We start from the raw sequence: 17576 nt of genomic DNA, 5'->3' as shown, positions 1-17576 counted from the left end.
TTACTGTGGAAGGCCTGACTCTGCTAGATAAAATACTCATTAAAATATTAACATTACTGTCTCAGGTCTGGGACCAGCTAGGAAACAAAAATATTTTTAATATGTATTAAAAATCCAATTCAATAGTAAAGCCAGATTTTTAATTAGTGTTAAGGAAAATAGTTACCTTTACCCTACCTGAAGCTTCAGGAGGCTAATATGCTCTCAAGCAGTTGCCCAGCCTGTATTTAGCCTTTAATGAGGTATGAAATTACCCTTGGAAGCCACACAATAAACCACTTTGATTGACAAGTGGACCTGAATGGGCAGGGATGACTCCTACAAGCTCAGCTGGACATTAGGGTGAGGTCTGCTGCCTCTCGTTTTGGCACACTAGTCTGAAATGCTGCCTGAAAGATCTTTCTGAGGCACCTGTAAAACCTTTGTGCCACTGATAGGGATGAAACAGGACCTGATGCCAACTCTTATGTATCCCCTCCCTGGTTCCTCATGTACCTTATTTTGTCTAACTTGAATTCTGTCTCATTTTTAGGTTGAACACTCAATCGCTTTGACCTGTTGTAAGAATTGTGGGCTTTTAACCAAGCCGACCTCATGCCCATCACATTCACTCATTCGTGGCCTTGCTTTTTAAAAATCGCTGGTTATCATTTGTAAATGCTTTACGTTTGTACCTCCTTCGGGCGGTTTTGTTACCACCTTGCAGACTGACCTTAGAGTCTCTAATTACCTTCATCTGAGGTTCTGGGTGTGTCAGATGAGTACTCCTGTGGTGGTTTGGGCACAAGAAGAAAGTTTGGAAACCTTTGAAAGGTTTTGCACATCAATTATATCATGTATTCTATCAACAAGTCATTTGGCAGATTCATTAGTGCCTCTGTGAAATTCACAAGCTTGTGTATGAGTAAGGTCCAACATATACACTTGAAAAAAATAACCAAAATTAAAGGCTGTTTAACCCCTTCCCCGGCAAGGACATAGTGGTTACATCCAGTGGCGCGGGGCTGAGGCGCCACTGGATGTAACCACTGTAACCACTGGACCACTGGACCTCGGGGGAAGCCCTGGCCCTTCCTCTGAGGGCCTCCCCCCACCTCCCTAAGGCAGGGCACGAAGGGGAATTGCTTCCCCTTCCACCCCGACCATCCCAGTGATGTCAGAGGTCACCTCCCATCACGCTGGAAGAATGCTTCCAGCGCGATGCAGAAGGGAAATGCTCAGCATTTCTCTTCCGCTTGGGAGGAGGGGGCAGGCACAGTCATGAAAGGAAAGGCCTTTCCTTTCCTTACACGTCTCTGCAAGCGTTGCGATCGGTCAGCAGAAATGCCCACTAGACACCAGGGATTTTTTTCTTTTTTATACTTACTCATAAGGGGAGCGGCCCTTTGGGCAAGGGCCGCTCTCCAGGGGTCCAAATTATTTTTAGGCCATTTCTGCAGATCGGCCCAATATAATTAGGCTGATCTGCCCCCAAGGAGGGGCAGAAACACCCTAGACACCAGGGATATACATATATCCGGACCTGTTTCTGTGCACTTTTGTTACTGAATTATCCTCTTGCTTATGTGACACTAATTATTTCTTGGCCAAGATACACAACATTCTGTGGTATAAAGATTATTTAATGGTTACCATGGATGTGGCCTCTCTTTACACCTCCATCAAGCATCAATATGGGATACAAGCATGCAGATACTTTTTAAGAACACGGCCCATTGAACTCCTTGAACATACAGAAATGCTCTTGTCCATGCTACAATTTTGTTTGACCCATAACCTGTTCATATTTGATAATGATTGTTTTTTGCAAAAACAAGGGACGGCCATGGGTGCTTCCTTTGCTCCCACGTATGACAATCTGTATATGGGTTGGTGGGAGAAAGAGGTGGCATGGTCTGAGGATAATAATATCTACATGGACAAAGTCGTATTGTGGGTGCGATATATCGACGATCTTTTTATTATCTGGGATGGTCCTGATCAATCACTTTTAGATTATGTAAATGTACTGAATGACAATGAATTTAATATCCATTTATAGATCACTTTCAGCAGAGAGACAATTGAATTTTTAGATGTCTTACTAGAAGTGAAAAATGATCGATTAGAGACCACCATCTATTGCAAACCCACGGCGTGCAATTCCATTCTGCATGCCAATAGTGGACACCCTACGACGTTGAAGTGAAGCATACCTTATAGTCAGTTTCTGCTGGCTCGCAGAATATGCTCTGATGAGACTAGATATGACATGGAAATCATGACAATGACAGAAAGAGTTTTAAGTAGAGGATATCCCCTTAAAATCTTGGTGGATGCACAGAACAGAGTCAAAAAGAAAAGCAGGGATCAGTTACTCTTTAAGAACACACCCATAAGTAATGAGATAAAACAATCTCCTCCTAGAATATTTCTGGAATATAACCAACAACATGGTTCATTGAGAACCATACTACAAAAAAATTGGCATTTACAGAATGATCCAAATATCAGGGATATCATTGGCCAACATCCTTCCATTACCTATCGTAAGGCTCGCTCATTAGGAGATCATCTAACTAAAAGTTTATTTTCCACAAAAGATAATACATCTTGCCTGACCAAAAAAAGTTTGGGGTTTTGGAAATGCGGCCATTGGAACGAATGTAATTACGCACAGAATAGGCAAGATTATCAAACATTTGATGGACGCCATTGTAACATCAAGGACCGCATTACATGTGACACTGAATATGTGGTTTATGTTGTTGAATGTGGATGTCGCAAAAAATATGTTGGCAGTACCATCCACAAGTTGAAGATCAGATTTTTACAACATTTTAGAGGCATCAAAAACCATGATAGAACGTATCCTATGGCTAAACATTTTTGGGATATACACAATGGCGATCTCAGCACATTAATATTCTATGGAATAAAATCTATCAAAAGTAACCCTAGGGCGGGTGATAGAACATCTGAACTTAGACAAATGGAATCTAAGATGATTTTATTACTTGGTTCTGGGTCGCCTTGGGGGCATAATCTTGATGCGGAATTATATGTCCATTTATGATATGTCATGAGAAATGCATTTCAATCACAATATAGTGGAAAATGGCATTGAGTGAGGTAATAATTAGCCTCTATTGAATTCTTTAGACAATATAATATCTAGATTTGCCAATAACAAGTGGTGATTTGAATATTTTATGTTGCCTTGAGACACACAAGATAATATGTGTTTATTTTTGTTTTTTGATTTTGATTTGCTCTTTCCTTTTATATTTATAAGATAGTAGGTGAAGAGATGAATTTTCCATCACTGTTTTCAACATGTGATATTTATATGATTTATATACAAGTGATTTTGATGGTTAGCACTTTGCACTTTATTTAGTGGCCCTTTTGTCTTTATGACATGCATAAAGTAATTGTGAATGAAGGATTAAAAATCAGCATATCATGCCTTACATTATAAAATTAATCTGCATGTGTTAGAAATATTCAACACTTAGAATGATGAGGGTAAATCTAGGATTCAAAGGATAACATGCTCTCGCACATGAATCAGAATACATGATATACTCCTCTGAAAAGGCTCCACATCGAAAATCCCTAGCTTAGTTTAATAAGATAGACGGATCATTTATAAATAGTTATGGCGTTTTGACATTTGATTATTATTATTTTTAAATTACGATTTTAGAAAATAATAATGATTGTATACATTTTGTGATTTGAATAATGATATATGTTATTTTGAATACTGAATTATAGGACAACGACCATTGAGTTGTTATGAATGTATTTACTAATAATTTAAATTATTTAAAAATATTTTAAAATATTTAATAATATTTGAAAATATTTATAAGTATTTAAAAACATAATCAATGAAGAATAATAATTTTTTATAAATATTTAAAAACATTAAAAAATGGTCGAAATAATTGATTATATTGGCTCAAAATAGGTAACAATATATATTTTTCTAAATAATTTAACCATGATATGGCATTGAGGTAACCAAGATATGCCTTTTTGTGGTTTTTCTTTATATGGGGTAGCAAAATCAATTAGATTGAAAATTGATGGCCTTCAATTTATTATATTGTTGGCATTTATTATGATAATTGATGGCGCTTGTGAAGATTACATGTGACAATAATATTACATGTGAATACTGGTAAGGCAATGTTTTGCCTTCAGCATGTAGGTTTATTTGATTCATTTGCACGTTAAAAGATGGCCGCACCATTAGTTTGCACCAGCATGAAATGGAAACAATGATGGGTTTCTTTCTTTTTTAATTATGTATATAAGATGCCGGTTTTTGTTGGCTAAGTTTGTCCAGTAGAAGGCATTTGCCGAAACGCGTTGACATTCTGTGCAGGAAACTGTGACATTATGATATGGAATAAAAACTGAAGAAATTCAACTTTGATCTTTGAACTTTGCTTTGCCTTCACGATTTGGAAACGATCAAGGGATTAGTGCAGCCGTCTGGTGGATATTGTTCCATCTGTTGTGGATTAATTATATTATATATATATATATATATATATATATATATATATATATATATATATATATATATATATATATATATAATTATTATTTTTTTATATGTGGGGAGGCAAAGGTCACTCCCCAGGGGGCCAAATTATTTTTAGGCCATTTCTGCCCACCTGGGGCCAGAAACTACTAGACACCAGGGATTTTTTTTTTATATACTTACGCATAAGGAGACGCCCCCTTGGGTAAGGTCCGCTCTCCAGGGGGCAAAATATTTGTAAGCCTTTTCTGGGGGCAGAAACCTCTAGAGACCAGGGATTTGTTTTTATACTTACGCATAAGGGGAGCAACCCCTTAGGCAAGGGTCGCTCCCCTGGGGGGGTAAATTTATTTTAGGCCATTTCCGCTCCCCTTGGGGGCAGATCGGCCTATTTCTATTAGGCCGATCTGCCCCCGGGGAGGCAGAAAGCACTTAGGCACCAGGGATTGGTGTGTGTGTTTTGTTTGGTGGGGCAGCCCCTTGGGCATGGGTCGCTCCCCATGGGGGCACATTACTGTTGGCCATATCTGCCCCAGAAAGCCCACCAGAGACCAGGGAGGATTCTTTCTCCAAAATAAGAGGGTGGGGGTATGGCCATACCCTCACCCCAAATAAATGGGGCCAAAGTTGTTCGGCCCACCAGTGGGCAGATGGGGAATTACCCCCTATTCACACCCCGGGGGCAGAAAGTCTACTAGATGCCAGGGAATTAAAAAAAATAGTGGGGTAGTGGCTACCAACCAGTATGGGCCTGGTTATGCCCCCACCCCAACTGAAGTGGGTAACAGGCTTTCATTTCCCCCCCTGCACACTATAACATCTTATCCCATGGCAAGCAAGAAGACATTTTATTATTTAGGGTTTTGGTTTTACATTTGGGCCATGAGAGCTTGGCTAACTCTCAAGATCGTCCCCTTTGAATAGCGAGGGCTGCACTTTTTGGACTTTGGGATGCTGTCATGTAGAAAATCAACAAGACCTAGACATATCTGAAAACTAAGCATCTGGGTGATTCCAGGGTGGTGTGCTTCACATGCACCCCGCACCATTGTCTTACCCACAATGCCCTGCAAACCTCCAACTTTGCTGGAAATCACACATTTTTCCCACATTTTTGTGATGGAACCTTCCGGAATCAGCAGGAATCCACAAAATTCCTACCACCCAGCATTGTCTCTATACCGATAAAAATTCTGCTGCACTTGTCAGCCTAAAAATGTTTTTTTTTCAAACTGCCCTTTTGAACCTCCTTTGGTTCCCCCTCAATTTCAACGTGTTTTGGCTCTTCCCTCTTCCCTGTCACAGGCAGTTGGCCCACCTACACAAGTGAGGTATCATTTTTAATGGGAGACTGAGAGGAACGTTGGGTGGTAGGAAATTTGTCCCGGTGCGGTGATCCCACACAGAAATGTGGGACAAATGTTATTTTTTTAGCTAAATTTGAGGTTTGCTGAGGATTCTGGGTAAGAAAACATAGGGGGATCCACGCAAGTCACACCTTCCTGGACTCCCTTGGGTGTCTAGTTTTCAGAAATGTCTGGGTTTGGTAGGTTTTCCTAGGTGCCGGCTGAGCTAGAGGCCAAAATCCATAGCTAGGCACTTTGCAAAAAACAGGTCTGTTTTCTTTGGGAAAATGTGATGTGTCCACGTTGTGTTTTGCGGCATTTCCTGTTGTGGGCGCTAGGCCTACCCACACAAGTGAGGTAGCATTTTTATCGGGAGACTTAAAGAAACGCTGGGTGGAAGGAAATTTGTGGCTCCTCTCAGATTCCCAAACTTTCTGTCACCGAAATGTGGGGAAAAAGCTTTTTTTTTTGGCCTAATTTTGAGGTTTGCAAAAGATTCTGGGTAACAGAACCGGGTGAGAGCCCCACAAGTCACCCCATCTTGGATTCTTCTAGGTGTCTAGTTTTAAAAAATGCACAGGTTTGGTAGGTTTCCCTTGATGCCGGCTGAGCTAGAGGCCAATCTACAGCTAGGCTCTTTGCAAAAAACACGTCAGATTTCAATGTAAAAATGTGATGTGTCCACGTTGTGTTTCCTGTCGCGAGCATTAGGCCTACCCACGCAAGTGCAGCTCATTTATTGGCTCTGGGTACCTAGGGTTCTTCATGAACCTACAAGCCCTATATATCCCCGCAACCAAATGAGTCCAGCAGACGTAACGGTATAGCTTTAAAATATCTGACATCACAGGAAAAAGTTACAGAGTAAAATGTGGAGAAAAATGGCAGTTTTTTCACCTCAGTTTCAATATTGTTTTATTTCAGCTGTTAGTTTCTGTAGGAAACCCTTGTAGGATCTACACAATTTACCCCTTGCTGAATTCGAAATGTTGTCTACTTTTCAGAAATGTTTAGCTTTCTGGGATCCAGCATTGGTTTCACACCTATTTCTGTCACTAACTGGAAGGAGGCTAAAAGCACAAAAACTAGTAAAAATGGAGTATGTCCCAGTAAAATGCCAAAATTGTGTTGAACAATGGGATTTAAGTCTGCCTGTTCCTGAAAGATGGGAGGATGGTGATTTTAGCACCACAAACTCTTGTTGATGCCATTTTGAGGGAAAAAGCATAAGTCTTCTCCCGCCCTTTTTTTCCATTAAAAAAAAACCAACTAAATTTTCACTGTATTTTGGCTAATTTCTTAGCCACCTTCAGGGGAACCCACAAAGTCTGGGTACCTCTAGAATCCCTAGGATGTTAGGAAAAAAAGGATGCAAATTTGGCATGGGTAGCTTATGTGGACAAAAAGTTATGAGGGCCTAAGCACGAACTGCCCCAAACAGCCAAAAAAAGGCTTGGCACCTGAGGGGGAAAACACCTGGCACCGAAGGGGTTACATTTATGGACATATTAATGGATCTTAAGAGTGCAAGCTTATCAGGGCTTTAATGAGCATATTGATATAAACCCATAATGGAACAGTGTGCTCATGATCACAATATTTGTGTTCTACATTGTACGCATGACCGTTTACACAATTCCTAGTCCACACATACCTATGGGCTACCACAGTCTATTTGACAAATATTTACTATTTGTGGGCAGGGTCCAGATGATTACCGATGTAGCACTTTTCCTTACTTGAAAATAATGATCCATAATTGTCAAATGGAATTTGTAAGATTTTATGCCAAGAATCCCCTTTCCTTTCAGTTCATATATACATGCTTGGTGCTGCTGGTACCAGCCATTACTAGAATAATAATCCTGCTAAGACTTGTTGCCACTGTGTCTTACTATAAGAGCTGGTGGTTCAGAAGACTAAGGGCCTCGTTGCGAGTCTGGCGGTCAGTAGACCGCCAGACTTGCAGTGGCAGTCATGACCACCGCCGGTTTGGCGGTCAGACCACCAAATTAAGAGTTTGGCAGTCAGACTGCCAAACGACCGCCATCTCCACTGGGAACAATGTTCCAGACAGGCTGATGGTGGTGCAGGTTGGAATCAGCCAGAGCGGCACTGAACTCAGCGCCACCCTGCCGATTGCAATCTGGCTCTCTGCCAGCCATTTCATGGTGATTTCACTGCCCTGAAAAGGCTGGTGGAGAACAGGTGCAGGGGACCACAGGGGGGCTGCTGCACTGCTCCTGCACATTGCAGGGGCAGTGGACGGGTCCCCTTGCTCAGCACCCTCGTAATGCAGACAGTGAGCATTACAAGGGTGCTAGTGCCCCCTGTGGTCGGCAGCATTGCAGCAGGCCGAATTACGAGCTGGCGACAATGCTGTAATCACTTGCCCGCTGGGCTGATTGGCGGAAACGGTCTTCCCGTCCGCCAACCTCGTAATCAGCCCCTAAGGCTTCTGCTACAGAGGTCTGTGTTTCATCCTATGCACATAGACTTGAATCCTTTCAAACCCTCTCAGTCTTTTATCCTTCTGAAGTGAATTACTTAAATGCCATTGAATTTGGCAAAATGAGAGACTTGATCACCTCAATTCAGAGAATTAAAAAAGCAGCGCGCTAAAAAACAAATAGATATTGGAAGCACTGGAGGGTGTAACATTGCCTGGGTATATCAGATGCTGTACCAGTGTGGTTGTTATGTGGCTGAGCATTGGAGTTTGCATTGACAAACAGAGGCTGGGACTGTACCTGAGGAGGTTGATCTGGGAATTGAAATTTGGTTGTGCACATTACTACGTTCAGTTCTGTATATCATTAGCATTCATCATTCTGTCAGAGGAGGAAGAAGGTCTATGTGGCAAGTGGCACTGTATAAGATCCTAAAATTATAACTTTTTGTATTGTTTACTAAAGTCTGTATTATACATAACAGAGGGTTTATGCTTCTAATTTCACTTTCATATTATCGAAGAGCATGGTTAGAATGTTTCATACATTCTATTTGTTCTGAATTCTTCGTATACAAAATTGTGTCAGAAGAACATTGTTGCTGAACACGTAGTCATTCACTCACTGAGCCTGGGTGTTTTAGGTTATGGATTCAGATGACCATTTGCATGTGCAATTGCAACTGTTTGCAGATGGGTAGGGAGTGGATGCACTTCTGACATGATATTACTGTATATTAATTAAAACATTTTTGATAGCTAAACTAGACATGAGTCTGCTTTAGCAACTGTTAAGGAATGTTATCTCGCAATTATTGTAGGGTTCTTAACATTAGTGATATAATTCAGGTAACGTCATCCGGGTCACTTATCCTGTGACATCACATGCTGGGTAAAAATCGGGTCCTATGATGTCACTTCCTATGATGTCACTGGAATCAAAATGTTTGTGATGTCACTTCCGCTGTCCCTGTCTTTTTGGTGAATTGACGCCCATGGAGCCAAATACTAGTACTGCTTCAGAATAAATTACCTTTGAAGATGTACTGCCATAGTCTCCCTTGCGGCATGGGATTGACTAAAGGACAACACACTGGACTGGCACCAACTACAGGATTTGTGGTTTTGGAGGATAGGACAAGACAGGGACACTAGGGCTAGTCAGATGTGCCTGCTTGATAATAGCCTTGTCAATCTGCTTGTAGAGAAAAAAAAGAAATGTTTGCTTATAGACATATTTTAGTTAATAGTATGGTTGACCATGGAAGTCTTTTTATCTGTTACAGATCTAACATTTATGTGAGTTGTTTCTTAAAGCAAAAGGGTGTGGTGCAAAGCTGACATCAGAGTTGCTTACCCTCGCAGCCATACTCATTTCATTTGTCCTAAGAATGATTATGACCAACTGGAAAATAGCAGCTTACCTTTGTCTATAATTGTTGGGAGTAATAGGTCTGTTTCTTACCAAAAGTTGTTTTTCTAGTGTGGATGAAACACTTATCTTCTAAAAGATAAATACCAGTACAGGAAAGTCCTCAAAGAGAACTCCTGCAAACCGACTTTTAACCCACCGCAGCACTCCTGCCTCCTCCGACTTAGGCTGAGTCGCACCGTCCTCCTCCAGCATGGTAAATGCATGAAAGCAGTGTAACTTTTGTTGACATAATGGGCAGGGCATTATGTGTCATAAAACCGAACAACCAAGTGCTTCCTTGTTGTTTTTGCTGTGCATATCACGACATGTCAATTATGTTTCTGTTTATTGCTAATGCTAAGAGTTATATTTCCCTAGCATCGTTTGTGCTCTCTCACTCCCTAGGTGATGTTAATCACTGATGAAATATTATTGTATGTCTTACCTCTGTTTAGTATTGTGGCACATAAATTCTATTAAAAGCTCTACTCACATTTCATATATTGGACACAATCAAATTACGTTTCGTTTTCCTTTTGCAGAAGAAAGTCTTATTGAAGATGACACCATTGTGGGGGCTCATGAAGCTTCTGATGAAGACCTTTTGGTTGCCCACACAAGACAGTATCTGGATAAGCTAAAGGTACTACTTGGTCTCCTGTTCACGCCACAACATTGTATGGTCCTGTAAATGCTAGGTGGGACTCTATTCCAAGTGTGCCATTTTCGCTTATTAACTCAGATGGATGAAAGGCAGAGACAACCCACTGAAATGTAATCTTGAACCTAACAGGTGCTAACTTTGAGTAAAGCAAGGTCACATTGGTCACAATGCACCTGGCTTCTTCTGCTGCTGCACCTTCCCAAACTGTATCTGACTTTACTTTAGTGATGATTTCTACACTAGTTGTTATTGCTGTTATTACATATTAGAACACTTTAAATTTGGGAGCTCCAAGGAAGAAAATAAAGTGGGTCAGGACTAATAATGGCTGGTTTAAGCCTTCTGCTCCAACATTCCAAAGTATGTCTTCCGGTTCCTCGTTATTAATTTAGAACATTCAACCCTAAGTGAGTGAAATGTTCTAACAGCCTTATACCCGCCATGGGCTAAACCAGTTGTTAAAGGCTCTCCCGGTGCAGTTCACACCTATAACTCCAGTGCAGGGCCCGTAACAACCTCTGTTACCCTCAAGAGCAGGCTTTAAGGCGCTATATTGCAACTTTTTTCAGCCATAAACCTCTGCTTGCTGAGCCTTTGTGCCTATTAATATAGATCTAGTGATCCAGAACAAGTGGCTGCCAAGAACGAAGCAGTGATTATGGGAATGACCTGTAGCATATATTAATCACATTTATTAGCATATGGCTGGTTCCAAACTGAGGTGACATAGTGCGCACAAGAACGATGGGTTGGGATGCTAACCCGAGCAATTGCCAGTGGTTAGATAAATTATAAGTATTCCACAAATCACCTTTTTGTGTTTCACACAAACAAAACTCTCCAAATGAAAAATGTTCATAAAACGACGAAAGGAGGCCCAGGAAATCATATTAAATCTGAGTTTCTCAACCTTTTGGGTAATCACTGGAGAGCAAGCTCTAAATATGTGACTTTCAATCAAAACAATCGGATACAATGAAGTTCAGAGTTCATAATCAATGTTTATTAGTGTGCTTAACAAACATTTTCTGTGTTCAAAGTCAAGTTTAAACGGAAGATCAAACCTTCCTTGAGTATGGCTGTAGTCTACAGTTTACCCAAGATGTCATTATCATTTCAATGCATTCCACTATTTATCAAAGATGTCGATCATCTGTGTCCTATAATATCACACAAAAGTCCAGCAGGCTCTATGTTATATCGAATATTCATTGTTGATCACTAAACACATGAATGGTAAATCACATACATGTTCATACAGCTATAGATTATATTCTGGTACAAGGGCTTGTTTAAACCAGTAGCCAGATCTCACTAATAAGTCCCTTTCTATACTAATAAATTGAGGTACTGTCACTCTTTATACTAAAGACTCTCTTACTCCAGGCTAGGAAGATCATGCAATTCACAATTTTATGAAGATAGCATTCCACCAATGGCACTGTAATTAGTGATAAAGAAAAAATCTATTATAAATCAACCATAGACTTTATGTTGGTTGAAAAATGGCATGAGTTGAGTTTGCCAACCCATGAAGTGTACACATTGCTCTTAACATCCAAAACAAAATAATCTTTTTGTGGTTTACATTGGATGCACAAACACCAAACACCACCAGTAGAAATGCCAAATGTCAGTACTCCCATCATTCCGGGAAGGACATTAAGCATACCGTTTGCAGGTTACAAGAAAAAGAATGGCAAATGTTATCTTTGGTTGGTAATGTTCAATGGTACATGTCGGTAGTCATTCGTTTTCAGGTGGATGGAGTATGCCCCGCCCTCCTTCTCTTAGACCATTCAATATGCAGATGCACCTCTGTGACACCTCCACACTCCCTGTGTACAGGCTACATGAAAAGTATGCCCAGCTGTCATTTTGCCCCAGATGTGGATTGGAGTCAAGCTGCAAAACACCGGAGTCATAAGCACAGAGAAATGCCCACTTTCTAGAAGTGGCATTTTTTATAATGGTAATAAAAATTCCACCTACGCCATTCAGCAGAATTTCTCACTACCATTACAACCATACGAAACATGCCTACGCTACCCCCCATCAGACAATACCACCTAGGCATAAGATAGGGCATTTCCAATGCAATCCTGTGAGCGAGGCAGCACTCACAGCAGAAACAAACCAAATAGGCTGTTTGTCACTACTAGGACAGGCCACACAGCAGGCACATGTCCTGCCTTCTACATAAATAGCACCCTGCCCATAGGGCTAACTAGGGCCTACCTTAGGGGTAACCTACATGTAGTAAAAAGGGAGTTCCTGGCCTGGTAAGTACATTTATGTGCCATCTCCCTGTGGCAGTAAACTGCATGCAGGCCCTGCCCTAGCAGGCCTGAGACAGGTTTGAAAGGCTACTTCTGTAGGTGGTGCAAGCTGTGCTGCAGGCCCACTAGTAGCATTTAATTTACAGGCCCTTGGTATAGCGATACCACTGTACAAGGGACTTACATGTAAATTAAATGTGCCAATTAGGTGTAACCCAATCATACCAATTTTAGAAGGGACAGCACCTACACTTTAGCACTGATCAGCAGTGATAGAGTGCTCAGAGTCCTAGAGCCAACAAGAGGTCAGAAAAAATAGGAGAAGGAAGAAAAAATGTTTGGGGATGACCCTGCAAAAAGGGACAGGTCCAACAGATTCTATTCTGATACCTCAAAAAGGGGCAAACTCAAGTTGCTTCACTTTTGATCAATAACCTTAGAGTTTATTGAGATCACAATTTTTAAATTGTTGTAGTTCCTGGTGAGAAAGAGAACCACATTTATAGTGCTTTAAATGGGCCATCAAGCAATATGGGGCATGTTATGGGTTCCTGGTTGACTATGGTATGAGCCCTAGTCAAGCAGTAACCACAACCCTAGTCAGGCAAACCTTAAATTAACCCGTACTTCCCCTCTGGTAGCTTGGCAATATATAAAGTATTTGTGTAACACTCCAAGCAGTAAAATAGTGAAAACATCACCCAAGCCAGAAAAGTAGAGTGTAATGTAATACAAAAAACAAGACCAAAATGACAAACATCTAATAAGTAGAATTGGAGATACTGAATTTCTAAGTTTCAAGTAAAATAGCATCAAGAAGCTCAAAGAGCTATTGGGGATATCTGGTAGCTCTAGACTGAGACAAAGTCACAAGTTCAGACCGACCACGAGGGGGCACTGGCTGGCTACAAGGACCAGTTATGCCGCCGACCGCGAGGGAGCACTTGCTGGCCACAGGGACCAGTCACGACATGTTAACAAAGTACCTTAAATCCAGGTTGCAGAGTGTTGCATGGATCTACTTTGGAGATTCTTTGTGCAGCTGAGACAATGCATTTGTTCAGAGTGCCAGTGAGGCTGCTTTGCAAGGTCCTGTTGTGTCGAAGATCCCATCGACTGGGTTGCGATGTGAAGGCCGGTGTCGTGGATGTGTTAGGCAGTTGAGGCGATGCGTCGGGTCCGATGACTGGTGAAGCTGTGATGAGACTGTCTTCGACGAGAGAGGCAAAGAACTGCTCTGAAGAAACATCGCTCAGCGGCGGCTCTGAAGGTCATGCGTCAAACCCTCGATGAGGGAAGCGGCGGCAAAGCATGCCTTTTTCTTCAGGTTCCAATCGCAGCAGCGATGCATTGGTTCTGCTCGAGGATGCACCGCTCAACCAAGAAGATGTGTTGGTTCTGCTCAGGGATGCGTTGCTTAGCAGAGAGGATGTGTCAAATCAGCTGGCAAGCACCCTAAGCCAACTTCTAAGGGTTCAGAACTGGGTTGGCACCACTTTGCAGGGTAAACTCACAGGTGGCAGAATCCAGGTGCAAAAGCAGGGTGGGTGGGAGTATTTTATGTCCCTGAGACTTCAGGACAGGAGGCCATCCAACTAGCCCTTGGAGGCACTCTGGCTTCTGGGTTCAAGAGAGATGCAGGTCCAGTCCTCACACAGACAAGAGGGCAGCAGATCTGCAAAGCAGGAGTCAGCCGAGTGCAGTCCGGCAGAGTGGCAGTCCTTTACCAGCACAGCAGTCCTTATTCCTGGCAGAATATCCACAGGTCCAGGAGTGTACTGAAGTGGTGGTGTCTGAGGTCCAGTTCTTATACCCAGTGATACCTTTGAAGTGGGGGGAGACTTCAAAGATATGCCTTTGAAGTGCAAAGATGTTTTCCCTTCCTGCCCTGCCTCCAGATTCACTACAGGGAGTATGCAGTCTTTTGTGTGGGACAGGGCACAGCCTATTCAGGTGGAAGTGAGGCTGGGTCCAGCTCCTCCCTCCAATCCTGCCCATCAAGTCACACCTAAGCTCCCATTGTTCTTGCTGTCTAGGACGAATACAAAAAGCCCTACTGCCTACTACCTCAGATGTGATCAGAGATGGACCAAACAGCTCGGACAAGTAAATACCAACTTTCTAAAAGTTACATTTTCAGAATTGCAGTTTAATACAGACTTCATGATAAGTTTGTATTTTGAATTGTGATTCTAGAAACACCAGACTTAAAGGGTTTATCTCTGCTCAGTTGGAAATTACATGTGTAAAATGAAATAAAGTTATCCCAATGTTGTCATATGGGAGAGACAGGCCTTACAGTAGTGAAAAACGACTTTGGGAATTTTTCACTGCCAGAACATGTAAAACTTAAAAGTACATGTTGTGTCTTTTAATTACATTTCACTCTGCCTTTTGGGGTGTCGGAGGACTACCTTAGGGGCGACTTAGTAGTATAAAAATTGACATTTGGGCCAGGCAAAAAGGTTATTTTGCCAGGTCGACCTGCAGTGTAAAACTGCACACACAGGCTTTGCAGTAGCATGCCACAGCCATAGTTAGAGGGCTACTTAGGTGGGTAGCACAATCAGTGCTGCAGGCCCACTAGTAGCATTTAATTTACAGGCCCTGTGTACAATGCAGTACCAATATACTACAGACTTCCAATTACGTTAATTATGCCAATTGGGGATGAACCAACATTACCATGTCTAGAGGAGAAAGCACAAGCATCTTAGCACTGGTTAGTAGCAGTAAAGAGCACAGAGCCCTAATACCAGCAAAAATGAGGTAGGCAAAAAGTTGGTGGGGTGAACGCCATCCTAAGGTTGTCAGGTCTAGCATGACAAGTGGCCTTGAATGATAATTACAGGTTGTTTCAAGAAAGCTTGAACCAGGGCTCCTGCAGCATTTTAAGTAGTTTGCATAGTGTGTTGTCTGCATTATATCCTTGTTGTGATGCCAGTCAGTCCCATGCTTTAGATAAACCATATGCTAGGAAGCAGTGTATAAATCAAAAAGAATTGCGTGCCTGGTATTAATGCATTTTATTGTCTAGGCCCATTCCTTCTTGGTTTCCTCTAGCTGTAGCTGTCTACTGAAACTGCTTTATAAGCTGCAAGTTTGCCTGTGTGACTGTAATGCTGCTTACCCTGTTCTCAGTTTCTTGGGCACTTCATACTGTTAGGTTGGATGTAACACGTCCTGGAGTTTGTAGTTAACAGTGTTACTGTTGCATCATTTGTTCTACTTTGTACATCATGTGTACTGCATCATGGTAGATACTGAAATATTTGTTCCATATATAATGTTCTTGATTCTTTTCAAAGTGCTCTTGTTCTCGGTCTGTGCCCTATGTAAATTAAATGGAGTTGGCTTGATTTTTAGTTTGAGCATAGCAGTGCCCAAGCGCTGCTTTTCCGACATGCTGGTATGTATTTGGGTTTTTAACCACGCCCACCTCACGCCCATCACTACCAATCGTTCATGGGCTTGCCCTTCAAAAATCATTTGATTACATTGGTAAATGGTTTACTTTTGTCCCTCCCTGGGGAAGTTTTGTTACCACCATTTTCAATTTATGTGGCAAGAAAAGTCCGGTTAGGAGTTTATAATGCTAATAACTCTAATTTGAGCAAATGCGAGACCCATTGCATTGCAAATGCTTCTTGATACAAGCCGCCAGACCCCTATAATTTTCTCAACTTTGCTTACTATTTCTGCTGTTTCTGTTTATGGTCTACCATACAAGTTCTCCGATGAGTCTCACTACTTGTTTATTATTTTAATATGAAAGCGTCTGCAGTATTAAAATGTATTAAAATTGTATTTTGTTTGAGAAGCTGAATTTTGGCCGTAGTTACTTCAAATCAACAATCACTTTTACTTATATCACTGCAAATTACTGTCTTGTTTTTCTTTGGCCAGCACAGAACAGCATTAACTGATAGCTAAAAGCCTTTACAAAGCCAATAGGGCTGCACAGGCAAAGCCTAAAGCGAGACCTACTGGCTTTTCCAATGCTTGTTTTACTTCTGTTTCACCTTACATCATCTCTCCATCTTCCAGTTCAAAGCCAGGTCTGTTGCTTGTTGTTTGTGGTATTTTCTCAATTGCACAGATAATTGTCCGCTGTTTATCCCCTTCGCTGCCAGACCTTTTCCCCCTCCTGTGCCGAGCCTTTTTTTGGCTATTTAGGGCAGTTCGTGCTTAGGCCCTCATAACGTTTTGTTCACATAAGCTACCCACGCCAAATTTGCGTCCTTTTTTTCCAACATCCTAGTGATTCTATAGGTACCCAGACTTTGTGGATACCCCTGAAGGAGACCAAGAAGTTAGCCAAAATACAGTGAAAATGTTGTTTTTTTCAAAATAATTGGAAAAAAGGGCTGCAGAAAGCAGCTTGTGGTTTTTCCCCTAAAAAATGGCATCAACAAAGGGTTTGCGGTGGCAAGATCACCATCTTCCCAGCTTTCAGGAACAGGCAGACTTGCACTGGAAAACCCAATTTTTTTATAAACTTTTTACATTTTACTGGGACATACTCCATTTTTACTATTTTTTGTGCTTTCACCCAAAATGGGTTAGTGACCAAAATTGGTGAGAAACCAATGATGGATCCCAGAAAACTAAACATTTCTGAAAAGTAGACAAAATTCTGAATTCAGCAAGGGGTCATTTGTGTAGATCCTGCAAGTGTTTCCAACAGAAAATAACAGCTGAAATAAAAAAATATTGAAATTGAGGTGAAAGAAACAGCCATTTTTCTCCACGTTTTACTCTGTAACTTTTTCCTGCGATGTCAGATTTTTTAAAGCAATATACCGTTACGTCAGCTGGACTCTTCTGGTTGTGGGGATATATAGGGCTTGTAGGTTCATCAAGAACTCTAGGTACCCAGAGCCAATA

General features: G+C 41.5%; 1 protein-coding gene across 2 annotated transcripts in view; it reads left to right on the top strand.

Annotated features, from left to right (window-relative positions):
* Positions 1-17576, top strand: part of HDAC11 (histone deacetylase 11) — a 214680-nt gene that overhangs the window by 46650 nt on the left and 150454 nt on the right. For both annotated transcript variants that reach the window (XM_069206617.1, XM_069206616.1), the window contains exon 3: positions 10289-10389. In XM_069206617.1, the coding sequence (XP_069062718.1) occupies positions 10289-10389 (101 nt within the window). The remainder of the gene's footprint in view (positions 1-10288; positions 10390-17576) is intronic.

The sequence above is a fragment of the Pleurodeles waltl genome, chromosome 9, assembly GCF_031143425.1.
Source record: "Pleurodeles waltl isolate 20211129_DDA chromosome 9, aPleWal1.hap1.20221129, whole genome shotgun sequence".
Taxonomy (NCBI): domain Eukaryota; kingdom Metazoa; phylum Chordata; class Amphibia; order Caudata; family Salamandridae; genus Pleurodeles; species Pleurodeles waltl.
Note: the sequence above shows the minus strand (reverse complement) of the source record. Positions and strands in the feature narration are given on the sequence as shown.